The sequence below is a fragment of the Athene noctua genome, chromosome 7 (assembly GCF_965140245.1).
Source record: "Athene noctua chromosome 7, bAthNoc1.hap1.1, whole genome shotgun sequence".
Taxonomy (NCBI): Eukaryota; Metazoa; Chordata; class Aves; order Strigiformes; family Strigidae; genus Athene; species Athene noctua.
Genome location: NC_134043.1, coordinates 45731053 through 45752520, shown reverse-complemented (window position 1 = coordinate 45752520; position 21468 = coordinate 45731053). Strand labels below are relative to the sequence as shown.

Below are 21468 nucleotides of genomic sequence, written 5' to 3'. Positions count from 1 at the left end.
CAATTGTGCAGTTAATAAATCGAACAAGAAGCAACCACCATATTGGCATCTGTGCTTTTGTTCCCGCGAAGGTCATAATCTCCTGCATGGATTAGCTGTGATCTGAGCGCCACACCTCTGCGGATTGGCAGATAGAAAAAGACAGCTAATACCCCTACCTCAACACAGGACTACTGCAGCTGGAATATTTTTGGATTGCAGAGAGACAAAGCTCCTGCTTAAGGAAAAAGATTAAAAAAAAAAAAAAAAAGAAAAAAAAAGGCAGGGTGTCATGGAATGCTGTTTTGACTGAATATCACCTAAGGTCCAAGCCCTCTACTCATGTTGTTGGATAAATGAGATTGTCTTTGTTATTTGATTTCTCTATCTCGATACTGAATTTCACACCTCCTATCTTATTTTATTGAATCTGACGGAGAACCAAAACTTGCTGGTTTTAACTTTGCTGGTATAGCTGCTGCTACGATTTGGGAATAATTTTTTGAGGGGTGATATTAATGCATATTAAAAGACAAACCTGTGCTGGATATTAGATGACTGAACTCCAGTAAGATTTAATTCCCATTTCTACCATTCTGTTACTTCTTATTAAACTTGAAATAGTTCTCAGATTTTATTTGCTATTGAGTCTACCAACAGGAGAGTACAATCAGTACTATAAAAGTGTGTTCTGGAATGTAAGCATTCAGTTTCTGCCCGAACTACCACGACAGGTGATTTACCATTCCACTGCGAACATTCTTGTCTCACTACAGACAGGGCAGTTTGCAGAAACCTAGGCAGGAACAAGGGAGGCACAATCTTTCGTGGCAATATCCTGGGCTTAATTTAAATTACTTCAGCAGATAATGGTCAGTGCTGGCAGTTTTTTCTCAACTAAGTAATCCGACATCACCTCCGTGAATGGGAGGAGTGGGGCGTAGCCAATGCACAGCAGCCCTTTCATTTACCGAGGTATGACTTTGTTTGCAGAGAATATGCCCTGGGGTGGTGGCAGGAGGGAGGAAGAGGAGCCACTTCTAGGAGCTTGGGTCTTCTGCTTTGATTAGGTCACAGCTACAAATAGATTTAGGACTCAGCCATGCTCAGCATTTTGCTCCTACTCGTACACAATGCTTTTAGAAATAAAAAATTAAAAAATGGAATGTGGAATTAAGGCGGTTGATTTAAATGACAGCAGAAACCAAAAAATTACAGATCTCATAGTCCAGCAGCTCCTTAAAGGAGTCTTAAACATCAAAAAGCAAGAAAAACCCTTGCGGGACAACATCCCACCCAAGAGGAGGAAGATGGTGGAGCAATGGGTGGGAAAACACTCCAAAACCCCGCGGGAGGCGAAGCCGGACAGGCACAGCGTGGCGGCAGGCAGCAGCAGGCAGCAGCAAGCGGAGAGCATCCGATGCCGACCACGTGCCCGGCAAGCGAGCCAGAACCTGAGGGACACCACGGACAGAGTGCCGCCGCCCCCCGACCCCTTCCGACAGGCGGGCAGAGAAGACGTGGAGCCGGATCCCCGCCGCACGCAGCCTGCGCCCGCCCGCTCCAGCCCCAGCCCTCTCCCATCTCTCTGTTTCTCACTTCATTAAAGGTTCGATGTGCGTTTCACAGCGCCTCTGCCTGGGCTCATCCCTGCAGCGGGAGGCGGGGGGCCAATGCAGCCCCTGACCCGTGTGTAGATCTGACCCTCCACCGCTTCACCCACTGCATGAGGAACCCCCCATGACTCTGGGTGGAGATGCTGAATCAGAACATTAGTTCCCAGACTCACAGTTAACGAACTAGAAAGAGCTCTCAAAAATCCATCTGCTCCCATGGAAGCAGGAAAATTCTTCTTTAGCTTTGAGAGCAGGACAAAACCTTCTGGGACTCGATACGCTCACGCTGCACAAACCCCCTGTTACACCAGTGTTACAAATCTCGACAAATCGAACACCATGTCCCGGGCCATTTCCAACCATTTAAAAACGCTACATCAAATCGCCATAGCTCCTGGGGGATTTTCACTTTCTGGCCTGTTTAGGTGGACACCATCCTTAAATTTTGCCCTGGTTTGAGCCCAGAGGGCAACTGCGCACCACGCAGCCGCTCACTCACCCCTTCCCCGCAGAGCTGGGAAGGAGAAATGAAGCAAAGAGCTCAGGAAGGGAGATAATGACAGAGAGGGGTGGCTCGAGCACCCATGAGTCAGGGCAAAAGACAGACTTGTTAGGGGAAGAAAACAGGAATAGCACCTGAATTCAAACACTAACAATGCTTAACAGACACAGTGGGACAGTGAAAAGCGTTATGTTACCACAGTTAAAAACCCCTCGCCCCACCCCCCCCTCCCTGGATAACGTCCTTGGCTCCATGCCATGCAGCTGCCGCCACAGCCCGATCAGTTTTTAACTGTTTCAGGAATTCCTGTACCAGTCGCCATGCAGTTGAAGATGACACAGCGATGGTGTTCTTCCTTACGGCCGCCTCGAATAAGGCGCTCCCTGCCCCTTTCCATGTTTCCAGATCAAGAGCAGACCGTGCATCAGCAGGGACCCCATTCCTTTTGCACCAGATAAGCAAAGTGCTCAGGGCTTTCCCCTCGTCAGAGGGAGGTGGCAGCAGAGGGCTCCACAATGGGAGGTGGAGGGGGCACTGCCTGAGGGGCTTTCTGCTCATTCCGTCTTTGTGGAGGAAACAACTCATCTTGTGCTTCCTCATCGGAGTCCTCACACAATCCCCTCGCCCTCAACCGCGTCTACGTTTGGGACGGGCTCCCCCCGCTAGGTCCATATCTTGACCTCTCGCCACCAGGACCCGGCCCGAGGACACCCCTGGATTATAAGGTGTTTCCCCTGAGCTTGCTTTCTCCGCCTTAAAGTCTTTTAAAGGCTCTTTTAAAAACCTCCAGGTTGTAAGGAGGTTGGTTGCATTCTTATTACCGCGAGAGGCACACTCCAGCAGTTTCTGTCCCAGTTCTTCCCATTTGCTCACACTAAATGCAGTGGCAGTGCCAGCTTCATACCCTTGCGCTTTGATTCACGACAACATTTTTTGGAGCGCTACATCATCCAATTTGACTCCCCTGCGCTGAAGCACCAACTTCCACATTGTCAGAATCATACCCTCCTCCTTAGAGAGGATGGCACCCATCGCTTTGTTCCCAGCCGCTCACCTGGACGGTGTCAAATTCCAAAAGGTTGTCGGGACTGTGCAGCTCTCCCCGCCGCTGCGCTTGGCTGGGCTCCATCTCCGCAGCTCTTCCTGCCGCCGTTATTTATTTCCTCGGTGTTGGGATCACATCGGGGCCACCATTTGTCGTTGTTGAGATGGACACGACAAACACCGAATTGTGCAAAATGGCTACTTTATTGTTCCAACAAGCCTTTTAATGACTTTATGCAGCGTTTGTGTCCATGTACGACTGGTTTTGGTGGAGACTAACAGTTCACGGCTGGATGCCCTCTTCTCTGTTGCAGCCTCGATGACCTTCCTCTCCTTGCGGTCAGGCAGTTCTGGTCGGGCAGTTCCTTGATCTTCTCAGCTCTTCTCGGGACTTTCACGTCTCTTAAGGGTACGTGGTTATCTGCTCAAAGTCAGTATCAAACTTACATTCTGATCCCTCAGACCAGCCCAGGTCTCCCATAGTACCAGTACTGGTTCCCAGCTCCAAGCACGGGAAGAGACACTGGGCGGCTCAGGCAGCATGCTCTGCCCGAGCCAGAAGGTCGCTGGGGCACAAGGGGCAGCCCTGGCTCTGAGTTCAGGGAGGAGCAGTGTGGGAGGCTCCCATGCCCCAGCCTTACCGTGGGGGTCCTGGCTGATGGTGGGATACAGGCAGGTACCCCTGCAGTGCACCTGGTACTGTCGGTTCGTCCCCAGCACCTCAAAATGCAGCGTCTGATCAAACTGCCCCGGCACCGTGGAGCTGAACTGGACCTTCAGTTCTACCTCGCCGTGGGCAGGCACTATCCACCGGCAGCTGCTCAGCCTGGCAATGAAAGAGGAGGCTTCAGACATTGCTAACGAGCAAACGAGAGAAGGAGGCGGCTCATGGACTCGCCATCCCGTGGAGGCCCCGGCAGAGGGTCCCTGAGGGGCTGGGGACGATGGACCCCGCTGGCAAGATGGACGTGAAGCAGAGGGATCGCCTCCTCCCTCACGGCTCACCTGACAGATCTCCCCGGGGATGGGGCCGTGTCCATGTCGCTTTGGTGTGCCCCGGGGCGCTGCGTGGGTGCTCCCGTGCCCGGTGCCTGGAGACCTCTCCTGCCTGGAGACCTCGCCCGGCTGGAGCTCCGCTTCCTCCTCACAGCCTCCGGCCTGCCCGCGGCTTTCTCCTTCCCCGACTGGCCCCTGCTTGGCGTGACCTGCTCCTCTGACACCTTCACACCAAGGCAGAGAGGAAAGGGAGAGAGGTGAGACCTGCCCTGAGACACCCCCATCCCAGAGAGAAAGCTGCAGGTTTGTTAACAGACGGGAGAGAGAATAAACCACCAACCACCTCTGCCCATGGATTTGGTCTTCCTTATGGGACTTTGTTTTGCCTACAACACCCCTCCTTGCCCAGGACCCTCTCCTCAAGGGAAGTTGAAGGGTTTAGCTGATTTTTTTTTCCTCTCATCTTACAGAACTGCCCCATGTTTCAAGCAGAGCTGTCTCTTTCAGACAGACAGGAGGGATGCCTGCAGACATGGGGCCCTGTCATGTCTTCACTGCCCTTCCACAGTGATCCTTTTCCATTCCACCCGCCCCCCATGCCCCCACCCAGCCTGGACCCTGCCCTGGCACCTCCACTGCAGGCACATCCAAGAGACTTCTGGTGTTCTTCTTTTCTTCTTCTGCAGTGGCACCTTCAGGCACGACAAAGGCGAAGTGCTCGAGGGCTTCTCCTGCTGCAGGGACCATCCGCTTCTCCGGGTAGCGGATCACGGAGTAGAAAGCCGTAGGTGGAATGGGAGGCCCCGAGGGACCCAGTCCCAAGTCATCCAGGATCTAAAGCATAAGAGAAAACACTGTTTATGCTCCCGTCGCCTTCATCCTCACACTCCCTGAAAGACACTGAGCTTTTGGCAATGGTTTTTTTTTATGTAGATGGAGTACAGTGATTTTTTATGCCCAGCAGGGTGGGCAGGCTCCAGAGCAGTGCCAGGACCTACAAGTGGGACCTAGAGAGAAATCTGAGTGACTCGGCTGAAGGAAACAATGACCAGGAGCTGCCCTGCCCTGGGACCATTTTAAGTGATTTCCAGACTGGGAAACTCTCTGAACAGAGAGGATGAGAGCCCCCCGCTCTTCTGCCCGACCTGAGGGATGGCAAGAACTTCCCCAGCCACGTGGCTGCTGTGAAGCCATCGTGGAACATCATCAGTGGCCTGGACAAGGCTCTGTGCTGTTGTCACCTGGCGGGACACAATGCACCAGGGCCTAGACCACGGCAGGCTCAGCATCTGAGCCTCACAGGGCTTTACCTGCTCTGCCGCTGGCAGCTTGCCACTCTCCAGGATCGCCCTCGTCACATCTGCAGAGCTCAGCACCTGGATGTCCAGGCAGGGCACCCCAACGTCCTGGCCTCTGGATGACCCTTCTGCACCTTCCCCTTCCAGCCCAGATAACTTGGAGTCCTCAAGAGCCTTCAGTTTTTCCAGACGCTCCTTCTCCAGCCTCTCCTGGTGCTCCTTCTCTCTGTCCTTTCGGCTCCTGCAACGGCGCTGGCCTTGGACTTGCTGCTGTACCACCTCCTGGTTCAGAGGGGACAGCAGGATACCCTGAGCCCTGTCCCAGGATGACAAAATATGTGTGACATCCTTCTGCGATGCCTCGTAGATCTTGAACCTCAGGGCCAAGTTCTCGCTGTCACTCTGCGCCTCGGTTTTAGTTTCTCCCTGTTCCGGGTCCGCAGGTTGTACAACCTCTGCTGAGCAGACATCTGCCAGGGGAGCCTCGCTCTGCTTTTTCTTATCTTCCTTGTCACTTGCAAGAGAGTCCGGGTGCTCCTTTGCAGATCCCTTCCTCTCTCCCCCCTCGGTGACTTCGGACAGGTTGCCAAGGGATGCTCTGGTGTTTCTGGTGGATGCGTTCGTATTCTGGGCAGGAGGAGCAGGAAAAAGCGGTGAGCATTTCCAAGCACCAACTCAAATGCTGTAGGACAGCGGCGATCTTTGCAATAGCACCCCATGTCTCATCTGAGGCTTGTGCTAGGTGCTCTACAAATCCCAATTCAGAGCGCAGCTGGTACCCAGTTGAGCTCAACTGAAACTAAACTCCCCAGCGTCAGACTGATGACGAGTCCTGCAAACCAGCTGAGAAACAGAACAGCTTCCCCAACCCAAACTTAAGACACCTCCTTACTCCTGTGCAGTCCTCCGGGCACGTTTCTGGTGTGCTGAGCATCCATCCCTATGTCTGGCTGACACTTTGGGAAGTCTGGCTGCTAATGAATACCTAGAGGGCCTGGTGGTATCTCCTGCCAGACAGGTAGCAAAAGACACCACATCCCTGGCGGGTCAGGGCTCAGAGGTGTAAGTCACATGCAGAACGGGGAGAAATGCTGGACTAAAACTATCTAGGGCTCGGAGTTATGTGAAGCCATGACTCAAAGGCAGCATGACCCTAGAAGAGCAGCTCTACCCAACAAACCCAGCCAAAAATAGCCCTGGCGAAGCAGCAGCAGGATCAAACACTGGCTGCTGTTTCCCAGCACAGCCCCGTGTGTTACCGACGGCCAGGTGCTCATCCCCAGCACTGCGGGTGGCTGCTGGCTGCGCCAGGAATGGTTCGGCTCAGCAGGAGGGGCCCCAGGGCTTTTACTCATCTCTATAAACACAACCACCCACCTGCCCGACTCCAGGCTGGCTTTTCTTCCTTGCAGCATTATCTTTCCCAGGCTTTCTCTTGGCCCACTTAGATGACTTCTTCAGATCTTCTTCCTCCCTCAAGTGTTCTAGCTCCCACCGGTGCTTTTCCTCAAGCTCTTGAGCCAGCCGCTCCATCTCCCTTCAGCAAGACAAACAAAACATCCCCAAGAGTCACTGCCAGAAATCTGGGCTCGTTGCAATCCCAGCTGGTCCCACACTTCATTCACTGACCCTGAGGCCAGGCACAACCGTTAGACCAGCTCTGTGGACTTCCCTCAACCTGGGGAGGCTGGGACATCCAAAGTGAGGGAAGGCGGGAGGGGACCTCCAGGGCCAGCCAAATCTAGGCTTTGCTGTCACAAGGTCTAAATTGCATTACTTCTCCAGTAAGGTCCACCTGGACACCTCCAGCAATGCTGCCAAAGACTGGCTGATCCAGGGAAACAAACTTCAGCTGGGGCTGAAAGAAGTGCTGACACACAGGCTCGCTTTAAGCAAGTCCCTCCCCAAGTTTCAGGCAGGAGTTAAGAGAGCCATAAGCTTATCCTGTGTATCCTCCTGAACAGGGCTGCTTTGCGGGATCAGAGCTTCCCCCAGGCTCACCTGCTGCTGCAGCTGAAGCTGAGCCTAGGAGAAACCAGCTTTATGGCTGGTGTCACTCAGTAAAGGAAAACCCTGGGAGCTCAGCAGTGCAAGGGCCTCACCTACACCAGGACTGGGATCTAAACCAAGCCAGCACAGCTGTGCCTCACACCAACCCACACCACAACCCCTCTGGTTTGGAGAAGAAGGGCGATGAAGAAGATGAGAATGAACATCATTAACTAGAGACACCTGTAAGCACAGTGGCAAGGCAAGCACAGAGCCCAGCTCCCTGCAGCCTGTGTCCAAGCCGAAGGGCTCACCACTAAAGCGGAGAGAGGATGTTCTCATCTCACCGGAGGAAGGTGCCTCCTCTGCTGGGAACCAGGGAGGTGGAACTGGCAGTCCTTGTGCTGCTGGTAATTAATGCTTTTGGCCTTGGTAACCCCTCTGAGCTCAACCAAGGTCTCCGGAGCAGGGAAACCCTTCGGGGACGCTATCCTGGGGAGGCACCCATAGAAGGCTTACAGACCTCTTCTTCCTCTCACGCTTGACTTGCAGTATACTGTTATCAAACTGAATTTTCTCCTCCTCGGTGAGGGCATCATACTCGTCCTCGTCCATCTCCCAGAGGCGTGCTTTCTCCCTCCTGGCAGCTTCTTCCCGCTCCCGTCCTTCAGCACAGACCAGAGGAGAAACCGTCAGTGCCTGCAAGCAGAGCTTGCTGCTCTGGGTGAGCTGCCAGGATTCACAACTCTGTCCCGATCCAGCCTATCATCCTGCCAGGAGATACTGGCGAGCTCACATCCCCGCTTCAAAATTCAGACAAGCCCCCAAACTATCGCTGCTCAGTGAGTTCCTGTGCCTTGCCTGGCTCACACGCCCCAGCGCCGTGGACGGCTGGCCGGTGGTTAGTTATTGAGCCACAGCAGCTTACACTTGTGCCCAAGCTTTAATGTTAGAGACTGAGGTCAGCCTCAGCATTGCTGTATTTTAAGCAACTGTGAGCTGAGTGCTGGCTACACCGAGGCAGAAGGTGGAAGGATTAATAAAAACCCCTCTTACAAGTTCTGCTGGTAACCCAGATACACACGGGTAAGGTTGAAGGCTTGAGAGAGAACATGTCAGAGTTACGGAGACGAAGAGTCTCACCTTCCTGCTCTTTTGCGGCCATCTCCCTGGCTTTCCAAGAAGCATAATCCTGGAACAGGTTCACAAAATAGATGTAAGGCCGATTTCTGACAGCTTTGAGCAGGCAGAGGAGAGCAGACGCCGTGTTGCGTGCAAAGAGGGTCTCCAGGCCATCAAACACCACTCCCTGGTAGCAGTCGCTCAGCTGCAGATAAAGCCAAAAAGGAAGAGAAAGTCAGCTGTCGCACGCATTGGGCTCTCAGCCAGTCACTAAAGCCTGTCGTCAGAGATCACCAGCCATCCCAGTTCCAAGTGCAGCAGCTCAGACAAGCTCTGATCTTCCCCCGCGCTCTGCCAGCTCATGGCATCTGCAGCTTCACCCACGGATCCCTGCACGCAGCCCAGGACTCCTCCAAGAGCAGGCACAGCCCTCCTCCTCCTCTCTGAATTGTACCTCGCTGCCTGTCTCTCCCTAGCAAGAACACCCCCACCCCACGTACCTGCAGCCTGTCAGAGAGGATGGCCACCAGCAGGTCCTCAGGCAGCACGCAGCTCCTAAAGCCCAGCTCTTCTGATGTGCTGCTACCGATGCTCAGCGATCGCTGCGCAGGAAAGCAGGGACGGGGAGAGAGGTGAGAACTTGATGAGCCTTGCAATGTTGAACGCCACCAGAAAAATCAACCGCTTTGGAAACCCCCAAACAATTCCAGCTGCTGAGCTTGGAGCTGGGGTTTCTCACTAGCAGGAGACTAGAACAAAACTGCAGGCCAGCAGCTCCGGGGGAGCACGCTGGAGGGTGCGTGCGTGGCCAGCAGAGACCCAAGCTCGCAAGCCCCCAGCGCAGCATCCAGCAGCTTTGCCCACGGCTGCAGCCACATTAGCCAGGACTGCACTTTGCCAACAAATGGCTGAGATGCCGTAGAGTGTTTCTGCCAGGGTTTCATTCCCAGCCCGAGCCATGCCCAGCCTGCCCAGCTGGCTCTCTGCACTACAGACCCCCGCACCAGGCTCTGGGTGACGCAGAGCCTCCACTGGAAGCGGCCCCTTCACTTCTCAGAGGCAACAGAAAGGTCCCAGGCATCAACCAGTGCAGGCCGTGCTTCACCTGGGAGCCTGTCAGATCCACCAGATGCTGCTTCTGGGATCGGGCTGTGGGGCCATCCCTCTTCTCACCTGCCGCAGCGCTCACCTGGCCTTGGGAGCTGACGGACTGCCGGCTGACTTTGTCCACAGAGCTGGACCGGCTCGTCTCTAGGCTGCGCTTGGCCTTGGCGTGGAACTGCTCGCCGAGGGGCTCATCTGCGTTGTGACCTGCGGAGGGGACAGACGCTCAGTGGGGAGCAAGCAGGCACCTTCCACCCCAATGGACACAGCCCTGCGCCCTGGCAGGGACACGGCCCTCGTCCCCCAGCCTGCCGGGCACTAGCAGCACCCATCTCCAGAAGCAGCTCCTGCCCTGCTTCTCTTTTTAGCATGGTAAAGCACACCACCTGATACTGGATTTTAAAGCCAAAGAGTTTTTAAGGCACAGCTCCGCATCCCTCCTCACAAATGTGCACGCAGGTGACGCTGCACAGTAGCTCTCCTACGGATCAAGCCAAGGCTCCATCCTCCAGGAGCATCATTTCTGTACCTTGCGCCCATCCTGCACTCTCACGTGGAGACGGTAACATGCAGCCCTGCCCCAGCTGCATCCCCATCTCCACTGGAGCCAAATCCTCCGCATGGGCTAACCCCACCTGGGGCCCAGACCCTTCTTCCTTCCGCCAGCTCCCAACCCAACCAGGTTCAAAGCTGAGCAATGCAAAACTTCCCCCACCAGAACCAGGGTCTGGCCTCACCCTGCAGAGCTCGGGGCACCAACTGCCCAACCAGGTTTTCTAAAAGTCTCTGGTCTCAGGTGCAGAACAGCACCACATGCACGAGCTGTGTGACCTGACAGCGTGTATAGGGAAACCTCTGGAGAAAAGAGTCTCATCTGAAACTCTGGGAGGTTATTCTTCCCTTCCTCTCATGTTTCTGAAGCCACACTCAAAGTCAGTTGTCTAGTGCTTCACGAGCAGCTTCAGAGGGCTTCTTCCTTGTTCAAGTGGGCATCAGTTCTGCCTGATGGCCACGAGGAGTCAGCTGGATTCAGCTTTGAGGAAATGTAAAAAAACCCTGAGAAAAATTCAGGTGTGCCTCACCACTCCTAGGAAAAGGAGTATGTGCTGAGAAGCCCAGAGGCAGTAAAAGTGCCCCTGTCTGAGCCCTTAAAACAGATTATTTTCTTTAATAACATGAATGTTTTATGAAATGGCTTTGCATTTCTGCACGCTGCACCCATGTTCCCTAAGAGACCCAAGGGCTGTCAGACTCCCTCTCTGGAGCAAGCAGAAGCGGACGGTCAGGGTGGGTTTCTGAAGCGCTGCTCTGGGTCCAGCGTGTCTCCTTACCGGCACCCTCTGCCTCCTTGCAGCTCTGCTCGATGGCAGCCCCGATGCACAGCTCCCGGGCGCGCAGCCCTGCCGAGCTGCTCCTGTCCGAGATGGCTTCTGTCACCACGGCGTCGATGGACAAGCAGGCAGCGCCGTAGTATTTGGACAGGGCAACCGCTGCCGCTGTCTTTCCTTGAGAGAGAGGAAGACTGCTTGGTGACACTTGCACGTGAAGCATTTTCAGGGACAGGCTCTAGAAAGTCCCCAGACAGGATTTCAAAGTTTCAAGGACAGTGGGAAATCAAGTGCCCCTTTAGGGGAGACCACGAGGGAGGGAGCTGAGCACGGCTGGAAGCGTTGTCCTCTAGAGCCAGGCGGATCACCTCCACCTCACACCCAGCTGAGCGCTTTGTCCCTCGTGGGGACCTCAACCCTGGGCCAGGACGTTGTTTCGAGCCCGGTCCCGCCACCCCTGCGCTGGCCGGCGCTGCCTCAGGCAACGTCTGGGCACGGGCTGGGGTTCAGTGTGGGCGAGGGACCGCGCCCATGAGGCAACCTGGGCACTAGGCACCGTGCTCCCACCAAGCAACGTGGACACGGCCACCCTGTGTGGGGGGAGGATAGCCTGGCTCTGTGGACACGGGGTGAGCCACAGCACTTGCCCCAGCTGGTGAAGGCCTGGGACCATTTCATGTACCAGCAGGGCTGTGGCTTACCTCGCTTCGCTTCAAGTGGTCAATCAAGCAGCACGGCCCACCAGGACGTGTCTCTCCTGCTCCCCCCGCCCTCCTTGCAGCCACGGGCTCGGCTCACCTACCTGTCAGGGGTGCCCCATGGACGATGACGACGATCCCTCTGCGGTCTCGGGCCGCGCGCCCCTCTGCAGAGATATCGATGCCAAGGTGGCGGGCGATGGCCCTATGCACAGGGCTGTCGGTCACTTCTCCCGAGGCCGCCCTGCTGCTGGTGACGCTCTGCCCATGCTCTGCTGTGCGGAACCAGATAGAAAAGTCAGCCTCCTGCCTACCTATGACCCTGATCATCCTCCCCATCCCCTCAGATCCTGGGAGAGAAGACTCTGCTGAAACCAACACCACACCGAGGTCTCACCATGCCCCTCCTTTAGGCTTGTGCAGATCAGGGTCTGCCCTAGATGGTGGTCAAGGTGCCTCTTCAGAGTATAGGAAATGGGCTGGCAGAAAGAGGAAAGAACAAGCCTTTGGCAATACCTAACAGGACTGGGCCAAATGTCCCGTCACCTGTCAACGTGGTCCCAGGTCCTGCTGAGTAAGGGGCGGACAGGCAGAACCAGGCATTTTACACTGTCCCAAGGGAGAGGCTCCATTTGCACATTGAGCGATTATCCAAAAGCTGGATGCTTTAGGAATATTACTCCAGGAGATGTAGCTGGGCTCTGAATTCATCATAACACATTTGCAAAGAGCTCCCACCTTTGCCCTTAGGAGGTCACCAAAAGCCATCTCGGCTTGCAGTGTCACGCAGGACAGAGAGCGCGCTGCCCTGCCTAGGAAAGGGAACAGCATCACCCTGATCCCAGCAGCTCCTGGGGCAAAAAGGTGCTCATTTGGCAAAACTGGGGAGAACCTCTCTGGCCTCTCACTTGTCCCTGTCCCGTCTGCAACAATACCCATCCCCTGTCTTTTCTCAACACCTTCCCTCTCCTCTGTGTTCAGATTTAGAGTCCACCTCGTTGGACTGGCTTTCATCAAACACGGAGGAGAAAACGGATGAGCTCTGGGATGAGACAGCGTGAATGATCCCAGCAGAGGACTTTCTTCCTTGATCTGACAGAGACTGGACATCTTCAAAGTTTGCGTGTTACAAGGCACAGACTTTCACGCTGGAATTCCTCCACCAAGCTGGGGAATGGGTGGCTGCTGAAAGCCTGGGCTTCCCGTGGAGAGCTCAGGGTGTGCGGGCTGGACTCCCCGCTGTGTCCACACTCAGGACAGCCAATGCCAAACCCTCACCGTTGTCCTGGCCTGCTGGTTCCCCAGTCTTGGACTCCTCATCCTGCAGCCTCTTCTGCTCCTGATAGTACTCCAGCACCTCTGGGGGCAGCTTCTCACCCGGGGCACGTGGAGGCAGCAATAAGGTGTTACGGCAGTCATAATCTTTAAGCATCTGCAGGGCCTGTGCATGTAGGGAAGAGAAGACATATGCAGGACGTGTTTCTAACAACACGGACTATCCAGGCCCCTCCACAGTCTGCCAGCAGAGCTGGCTAACCCTGAAATGCCACCAGGCTTTGCCCTGGGAACTGTCTCCATCTCCCTGGCACGAACCCGGGAACGCTGGAGCACTGTGAAGCTACGGGAGCGTGCACATGGGGACCAGAGCTTCCCTCTCACCTGCTCCTCAGCAAGGTACTGCTGGTCGAACTCCAGCGAGTAAAACTCGATGGGGAACTCGCATGGGTTCTTCACCACCACCGTCCCCTCTGCTCCACGGCTGTGCGGCAGCAACGGTCCCAGCTCGAGCACTGGGGGGCTGAACTCCAGCCGTGGCTCCAGCCCACGCCCCGAGACCTGCAGCTGGAGGTTCTGGCTGCTCTGGCAAACAGTAATCTTCATCTCACTTCTGTAGGACTTCTGAAAAGAGAGAGGCACAGAAAGCTCCTCCATGAAGTCCCAAGTGACAGGGCCTCAAATTCAACTCTTTCCCCAGGGCAGGGGTGTCACCAGTACCTCTAAGGGGAATGGAAAACAGATGTTTACTTCCAGCAGGGGCTACAGCATCTGCATGCTGGCTCTGAGGAACTGGGATGAATCCTAATGTGAAGTCTAACTGGCTATTTTGGTGTCAGATGAATCTAAAACGCACTATCAGATGTTTTCACCTAGTCACAAGGGAATGTGATGCTCATGAGAAAGGTCCTGAGGGTTATGTTGCCCAGACACAGTCCTGGCACTGCTGCATCAGGCAAACATCAGCTCGATGAATGAGGCAGGTGAGCTCTCACTGGCTAGAAATAAGGGTCGACTTCTCTGCTCAGTGTTTGGCTCTGGTCAATGCCAGACACAAGATGGTTACACCTCTACAGCAATTAAAACATCCCTGGGACTGTTCCCAGGCACGGAAGCACCTGTGTCCATCCTGTTACCCACTGCCAGTTTCCAAGCCACAGTGGCCACAGGCAAACTGCCTTTGGGAACGCCCCGTCATTGCAGCTGACTCCCAGAGTGCCTGGGAACGCGCAGGCAGGCTGAGCCAGAGCCACAGGGACTGCTGGCAGCAACCACTCCAGGCGACTGTCCTGCCGTGCCCAGGAAGGTGCCCGGTGGCTGTTTTGCCTGCTGGTACCAGCAGCAGGACTTGCCTAGACTGGCCCTTGCAGGGTTATCCCCTGTGAGCGCGCCAGCTGCTCTGCACCAGGGCGCTGCAGCCTCAAACAGGCGCCTGCAAGGGGGAGACGAGGGCAAACAGGCAGATTTCCCCCCATGCACCAAGAGGCAGCCAGCCCAGCGTGCCCTGATGCTCTCTGAGCAAGCTCCCCAGGGGGATTTCAAAGCCCCTCTCAGAAGAGTGTGCTGCAGGGGAAACTGAGGCACAGTGGGTACAGGGCTTGCAGAAAGCTCTCTGTGGAGGCAGACGCCGTCTCCTCCTCCCCGTGCTGGGCTCTCGTTACCACACTGTCCTGCCAGACCTCCTGGGGGTGACACTCGCCCATCTCACCTCTTCGGTGGGCGAAAACCTCACTCGGACGTGGCATCGCTGTCCCGGAGCGAGGGTTCCAGCTGAGGGCAGCGCCTCGAAGACACACGGCTGGGCTTTCAACTTCTGGGGCACCTTCTGACGCAGCCCCGCTGGCCAATGCTTGTCCACCTGAGCACAGAAAACAATCGTGTGAGGTCTCCTCGGTCTGCGAGGACAGACCCTCGGTCCCCGCAGTGCTCTGAGACACCGTCACGGTGCTGAGGGCACCCACAGCCAAACCAGCCGAGGCCACCCCTGGCCTGAACTGGAGGGAAAACACGTCGGCAGGGCAGGCAGATGGGGAGGCACCGTCCTCAGAAGAGGAGGAACAGGGGAAGGTGGCAGAGAAGTGAAGCACCAGCTAATGCCCAGGTCCAGGTGAGCCAGCCTTGCTCTGTACCTCCAAAGCTTCCTCAGACGAGCTGCAGCCCAAGTGCTCACGCAGCCACAGGGCAGAAAGGGCAAGAGAGGCAAAGAAAACCCAACCGAGAAGGTACGTGTTACACATGGTCTGTGCTTTACCTTCTTAACAGGCTCATTTATAGTGATGAGCCAGTTACAGGGGACCTGGACCTGATTGTGGAGCTGGATGGTTTCCTCCTGGCACTGCCCACACTGCAGAGTGGAGAACTCCAGCCTGTCCCTGGAGACGCAGACGGCTGGCATGGCCACGCTGGCACGGAGGCGGACGTGGAACGTGGGGCCTCCTGCTACCTAGGGAAGGACAGAGCATCCAGCTGAGAGCCACGGTGACATCTGCTGCTGTCCCCGACCTGCCCCGAGAGGTGCACGGGCACAGCGGGGCAAGGAAGCACGCCGCAGGTACCTTGATGGGCAGGAGCACGTCCACCTCTCCCAGCGGCAGGTTGGCACTCTGTGGGTCAAAGCACACTTCAAATGTCTTGCTCTCGCAGCAGGGCAGGTGCTTCACGCGGTCCAGCTCCACACTGAAACCTTGAACAGACGAAAATAAAGCAGCTGAGATACACAATCGACATGAACGTGTCACAAGCACGTTAAGGCCGTATGTCCTGGCTGGCAGCTCTGTGAAGTTCCCCTTTGTACCTGTGGAGAAGACTGCCACTCCTTCTCCCTTGTCACCGCACAAGGAGAAAGGGTTTTCACAGCCAGAATCCAAGACCCACATGGTAAAAAGGAAACATCTCAGTTGAGGAGCTCCAGCCATTCCTTCACTAGGGATCCCAGGGAAGGATGCCCAGACCTCTCCAAAGGAGAATTTCCAACTAAGATTCCCCCATGCCATGGTGCTCTCTGAAAAACGATTTAGAGGAGGCACCTGATCACCCTTCAGACACGGCCAGGCACCGTCACGGCCTGTTTCGGAAGCCTGTTTTGATACAACAGAGGACCTCACAGGCTGTCTCCTCACTAAAGGCTGAACAGAAGTGCTATGACATGATGAACTTTAAACAAAGCACTTCCAAACCACAAAGGGTCCATCTGTTTGCAACACAAGCTCACGGAGTGCCCATCAGACGATGCTCATGGTAGCCAAGAGCAGAAGATGCTGAGAGGTGACCAAGGTGATCAGCCCACCCAGCCCCTGCAGGGAAGCGTTAGGGCAGGCCCAGGCGGGCCGGGTCTCTGAGTGCTGCTGGCCTGGAGAACTCAGGCTCTAAAGCACCAGGCAGCAGGTCCCAAGGAGGAAAAAGTTATACATACAAGCACTCATAAAACCTCCCCATATCCAGTGGCTTAAGCTAAACTGTCAGAGACAGCTCCTTCGAGCCCACGTGAAGGCTCTCCAGCACTGGTTACCTGTGTCACGCAGGACCTGTCTGTCAGCGCAGAAGGACACAGGGAACTGCCCGGTGTTGGTGATCCTCACGACGTGCGTGGGGGTGTTACCGAGAATCACGTACCCAAAGTCCAGGAGGTACTCGGGCAGCTCAGCTCTGAAAGGAGGAGTAAGGACAATCCTTAAACCACAGCCTGGCTGCATTTCCAAGAGCATGAAAGATGCAAATAAAATATTTCTGGATTCACTGTTGTAAAAACTCAACTCAAGACCATGAAATCCAAGGCCTGACCACCTGGTAATAAGACTTTGGTAAGTCACGAGGAGCATAGGACCTAGGTTTTATCAGCTACCAGTGGGGCCTTAAAATAAAATTAGTTTAAAATGAATATCATTTATCACAGCTCCTCTGCTGCGGGAAGCCACTGTAGGTAAGTCCAGTGGACCTCCACCGGTCTCAGTGAAACTGCTATGCCCCATGTGCAGCCCCAGCCTGAAAGTGCTTCAGGACCTTGTCATGGGATTCGCCTGCACAGGAAATCTTCACTGCTCTGCAACCACATCTGTCCCCAAAGCAGCACGGACAAATGCGGCAATCAACACCTGCAAGATTCACGGGAGGGGCCTTTCCCAGAGCGATCTCACTCGGGAAAGCACCTACGTGATCTGTTTTGCAGAGCATCTTCCCGAACTGGAGCCTACCGTGCCCGTGCCTCCTCATGGAGGAGCAGAGGGAAGATACCGAGGTAAGCCCTGCAGTCCCACCAGCATGCGAGCCACCGGATTTGTCAAGGGTGTGTCAGCCTCTGCGGTTCCCTACTCTTTTTGCTCAGTGTGGTCTGTTAGCCGGAACAAAGATTTGAGTTGCCTCTTTCAGATCTGGTCAGCAGGGACGGTGCTGGTGCTCTCTGGAAGGGCCTGATGCTCTGCACTGGCCCCCTCAGCCCTAAGAGCAGGACCCAGCGCCTGTGGGGAGCTGAGCACCTCCAAAGCTCAGGGTGGCTCTGTGGCAGTGAGGACACTCAGCTGCTCACAGGGAGCACGGCAAAGCCACCAGGATCAGACCCTTTCTGGAGTCCCCACTACCCCCAGCTCTCAGGAGCAGGGGTGCACTGCTGGGTGCTACCCTCGGGGCACCTGGAGACAGGGTACGGGAGCCCCTACTAACTTGAGAAGCCTCTGACGAGCGCGCTGGTCAAAGGCAGTGGCCTCTGGGGGACCAGAGGTGAGAGCTTTCTGCTGCTCCAGGGCGTGTTCTTCCATCAGCAGCTGCTCCATCTGCATCTGCAGCCCAGGGTCCAGCTGAGGGAAGGAAAGGCAGCGGCTGGTTAGCAACGGTCCTTCCCAAGGCTCCCCCCTGCTCGTGTTGGAGGGGTGATGGGGTCCTTCTGTCTCGCTGCTCAGTGTCTGTGACACCTCCTGCTCTCTCAGGCAGGGCCTCATCTCAAGGGCAACGAACTCCAGCAACTTCGCCTGCCCAGTCACTGTTACAAAAGCTGATCTGGCCAGACAGACAAGCCAGGAACCTTCCAGAGCTTCAAGTCTTTGCCTGCCCCCAGCCAGTGTCAAAGCAGCTCGGACAAGAGCTCTCTTGTAAAGGGAGTCATGATAAGGCTGCTGTCTCTGAGAGATCAGCACTGGCAGCACAGTCCCAGAGCACAGTCAGGCTGCTGCTATTAAGCTCTGTAAACCTGGCAGGGCTTGGGTTGTGAGCAGCAAATCCCCCAGTGATGACCTACATCCCATCACGAAGTGCCATAAATTTCATCACTTGAGCAGGGTCTTCAGGATCTCTCCCTGGGGCAGCCCCGGGGGCACTGCTGAGCTGTGCAGGATCATGGGCAGGTGTGGGCAGGGAGGTCCCAAGTGCCAGCAGGGCCCCGGGAAGCCTGCTGCGGGCTGCAGGGGACCCAGTGACACCGGGGGAGGGTGGCACGCGTCAAACGGGGCAGCAGCCATTCTCACCACGGCGTCCAAGGGATCTGGGGGTGGCTCCGCAGCCACAGCCGCCCCCAGAACTGCTGCTTCCTCTCTCTGGCCATCTTCCTCCATCTTTTCTATCACCTCCTTGAGGACCTTCTCATATTTTTCATTTCCTGAAGGAAGAAAACATCCACAAATAGAAGTGGGGCACAGAGCCATTCCCCTCAAAGCTGGGAAGCCCCACTCCCCTGACTCTGGCCTCTCCCAGAAACACCCTCCCCAAGCAATGTATGGAAAGTAGATGCTTCTCCTCTATCAACCCTGATGTTCATTCCCACCCATCTTCCTCCCCACATGGGAGCATCTCATCCCCTGCAATGTGCTGCAAATCCAACCCTGACAAAATCCCTGCCAGCCTGTGCTCAGCTTTCCAGAGCATTTCTGTCTAGCCATCACCTTCCCAGGACTCCGACCTGCTGGCAAGCTCTGCAGGATGGTTCCTGGGGAAAAGCCCACACGGGCTCATCTGCCAGAGCTTCAGGAAGCAACCGGGGTGTTGAGTGTTGGTCTGACAGCCCTGAAACCTCCAGGCTTGGTGGAGGCAGTTTGAGCTGCCCTACGGGCATCTGACATGGGGGAGAAACAGGGGCCCCTCCTGGGGAGCAGACAGGCCGTGCTCACCTTTGATGTTCCTGGGCAGGTCCAAGTAGATCCTGGGAAAGCTCCCCTCTCCCTTCAGGGAGATTTCTTCGGGCTCCAGGTGACCCACTTGGATCTGGAAAGTCCTGCGGAAGGCTCCAGGCACTCCTGGCAGGTAGTAGACTTTCAGGACTTGCTCCTTGCCAGGTCCAACGTAACCCTGCAGGGTGTGGGAGAAGAGGGAGGGAATGCACCAGAGAGGGTTTGGCGGAGGGACGGCTCAGACGACAGACATGCCGAGAAGAGAAGGCAGGTTCTCGTACATAACAAAGTATCAGACAGCATCGCCTTCTCGCTTTCATAGAATCACAGAAGCTGAGGTCTCCTACACCAGGTCCTTCGGAGGGCCCGTAGGGATGCATTCCCCCAGGACAGACCCACAGACCACCCCCTTCTCAGCATGAGCACAGCTCTGCCCCTAATGGTGTTTACCCTCTGCTAGCAAGAGCCAGACTGAAGAAATAAAAGCTCTTTTAGCAGCCACTATACAAAATAAGGGAAGTGCCCACACTCTCATCATGGCCAGCAGCTCCTGCCACAGCACACCAGCTGTTCCCAGGCTGGTGTTGAAGGGCCTGACCCCTTATAATGATCCCAACCAAACACCTCCTGCCTGTGCGGTTACACCGGGGTGCGTGAGCCTATCCAGACTCACGGTGACCTGCAAACATGCATCTCCGGAAAGGCAGGAGCAGAGACTAGGATGACATCTAGGCAAGGTGTTGCCAGGCAGGGCACCTCCTCTCCGGGCTTCCAGAAAGGCTGCCCCAGCCCCAGGCTAGGCTCACGCCAGCCAGGCTGAGAGCAAATGCAAGCGGACAGCAACACAGCCCTGGGTGACGGGACACAGCCGCAGCTTCCCTCGGCTCGCCCTCTGCACGCTGGGCTGGACCCTCGGCTCCCCGCTCCCCTTCACGCTGCAGGGAGAAGGTGCTGAGCGGGACAGATCCTGCCACTTGGTGCCCTGAGCCCCTGGTGCAGCGCAGAACACAGCTGCAGCGAAAGCCAGCCCTGCCAAGCTGCCAGCGCCGGCGGGGCTGTTAAAGCGACCGACTGCGCAGGGCCAAGCAGAGCTGGGTCTTGGGAAGCTGGCAGGAAGAGGGCGTCAGTGTGCCACCCCTTGTAGGAGACAGGCATGAGGAAATGTGAACGCCGTTTGGCTTCCTCTTCCCACTGCAAAAAGGGACTAGACAGGAATGCTGCTCCAGCCCAAAGACAGCCACGCAGGACTGAGAAGTTCGGATGGTGGGATGCTGCAAACTCCTCTCCTCGCTGTTCCAGCCCTGCTCCTGCCTGGCCCCCTCACTGCCCCACAGAGCTCCTGAAGAGCAGCAAAGCTGCGAGAGTGGGGGACCGGCACAGGGGCTGCTACAGTTCTGCCAAAGCAGCTTCATGCCCAAGTGAGAGAGGATTTAAGTCCCGCTCAGTGCTGGCAGGGGCCTGGCAGGGTGTGCTACAGGCAGGGACAAGGGCTAAGCCCTGTCCGATCACACAGCCTGGGCACGGTGACCCCCAGGAGAGCCGGCACAGCGCGGCCCCGGTGCCCGCACAGCCGGAGCGCTCAGCAGTTGGGGTCCCCAGAGCCACCGAAGCGCTGGTGCCTCCGGCCAGTGGCTGCTGTGTGACGGCAGGGTCACCCGCCGGCAAAGGCCGTGAAGGGGGGCCGTTAGGACCGTGCTTGCTGGACCACCCCTGCCCCCCAGCAGCAGCTGCTTACAGCCCTGTCTCTCCTGTCTGCTTTTGTGGGTTGCTTTCTTTTTTTTAATTTTGTGTTTTTCCCCCACAACCCCCTCCTGGGCAGCCTGACCCACAGCCAGGGTCCAGGCGCCACCTCCGTACTCACCGTGCTGGGCAGGACCAGGGGCACGCCGGGCAGGGGGCTCTCTGCGGTCCCCACGCCGGGACTTAGCACCACGTAGTTGAAGCCCATCTTCCCTCTGTTCTGCAGGGTGACCTCTGCTTCGGTGACTTTGTTAAACAGCTGGAGAGAGGACAGAGGAGTGGCAAGATGAAGGCACAGGCCTGATACTGGGAACCTCCTTCTGCATTCACTGGGGTGTGAGCAAATGAACTCAACGCAGGAGAAAAGCAGAGGCAGAGGAGATACGGGCACTTGAGTCTCCCTGGTTAACCTGGGTAAGCCACCGCCACAGGGCACCCCTTAGCCCTACACAGGAACAGACACTGATGGTGGCACGCAGAGGGGCAATGCCAACCACAGAGATCAGTCATAAGGAAAGCAAAGAGGAGACAAGCTCTCTGCACCTCATGGTGTGTCATCTCACACCCAGCTGGGACAAAGGAGGTGCCATCAAGACACTGCAGAAGAAAAAGCACCTGCAGTGACAGCAAAATGGGAGACAGGGCCAACAGCTGGAAATATCTGTGGGGTTTTTGACCGAAAAGA

General features: G+C 56.0%; 1 protein-coding gene across 1 annotated transcript in view; it reads right to left on the bottom strand.

Moving 5' to 3' along the window:
• Positions 1-749: 749 nt before the first annotated feature.
• Positions 750-21468, bottom strand: part of LOC141962702 (hydrocephalus-inducing protein homolog) — an 89764-nt gene continuing 69045 nt past the window's right edge. The window contains 24 exon segments of the mRNA XM_074911071.1: positions 750-775; positions 3783-3967; positions 4147-4361; positions 4768-4971; positions 5448-6062; positions 6813-6972; positions 7948-8089; positions 8568-8751; positions 9047-9195; positions 9642-9857; positions 10982-11155; positions 11781-11948; positions 12612-12634; positions 12636-12786; positions 12949-13117; positions 13336-13575; positions 14660-14809; positions 15203-15394; positions 15507-15634; positions 16460-16596; positions 17608-17741; positions 18405-18535; positions 19044-19221; positions 20905-21042. Of these exon segments, the coding sequence (XP_074767172.1) occupies positions 750-775; positions 3783-3967; positions 4147-4361; positions 4768-4971; positions 5448-6062; positions 6813-6972; positions 7948-8089; positions 8568-8751; positions 9047-9195; positions 9642-9857; positions 10982-11155; positions 11781-11948; positions 12612-12634; positions 12636-12786; positions 12949-13117; positions 13336-13575; positions 14660-14809; positions 15203-15394; positions 15507-15634; positions 16460-16596; positions 17608-17741; positions 18405-18535; positions 19044-19221; positions 20905-21042 (4209 nt within the window).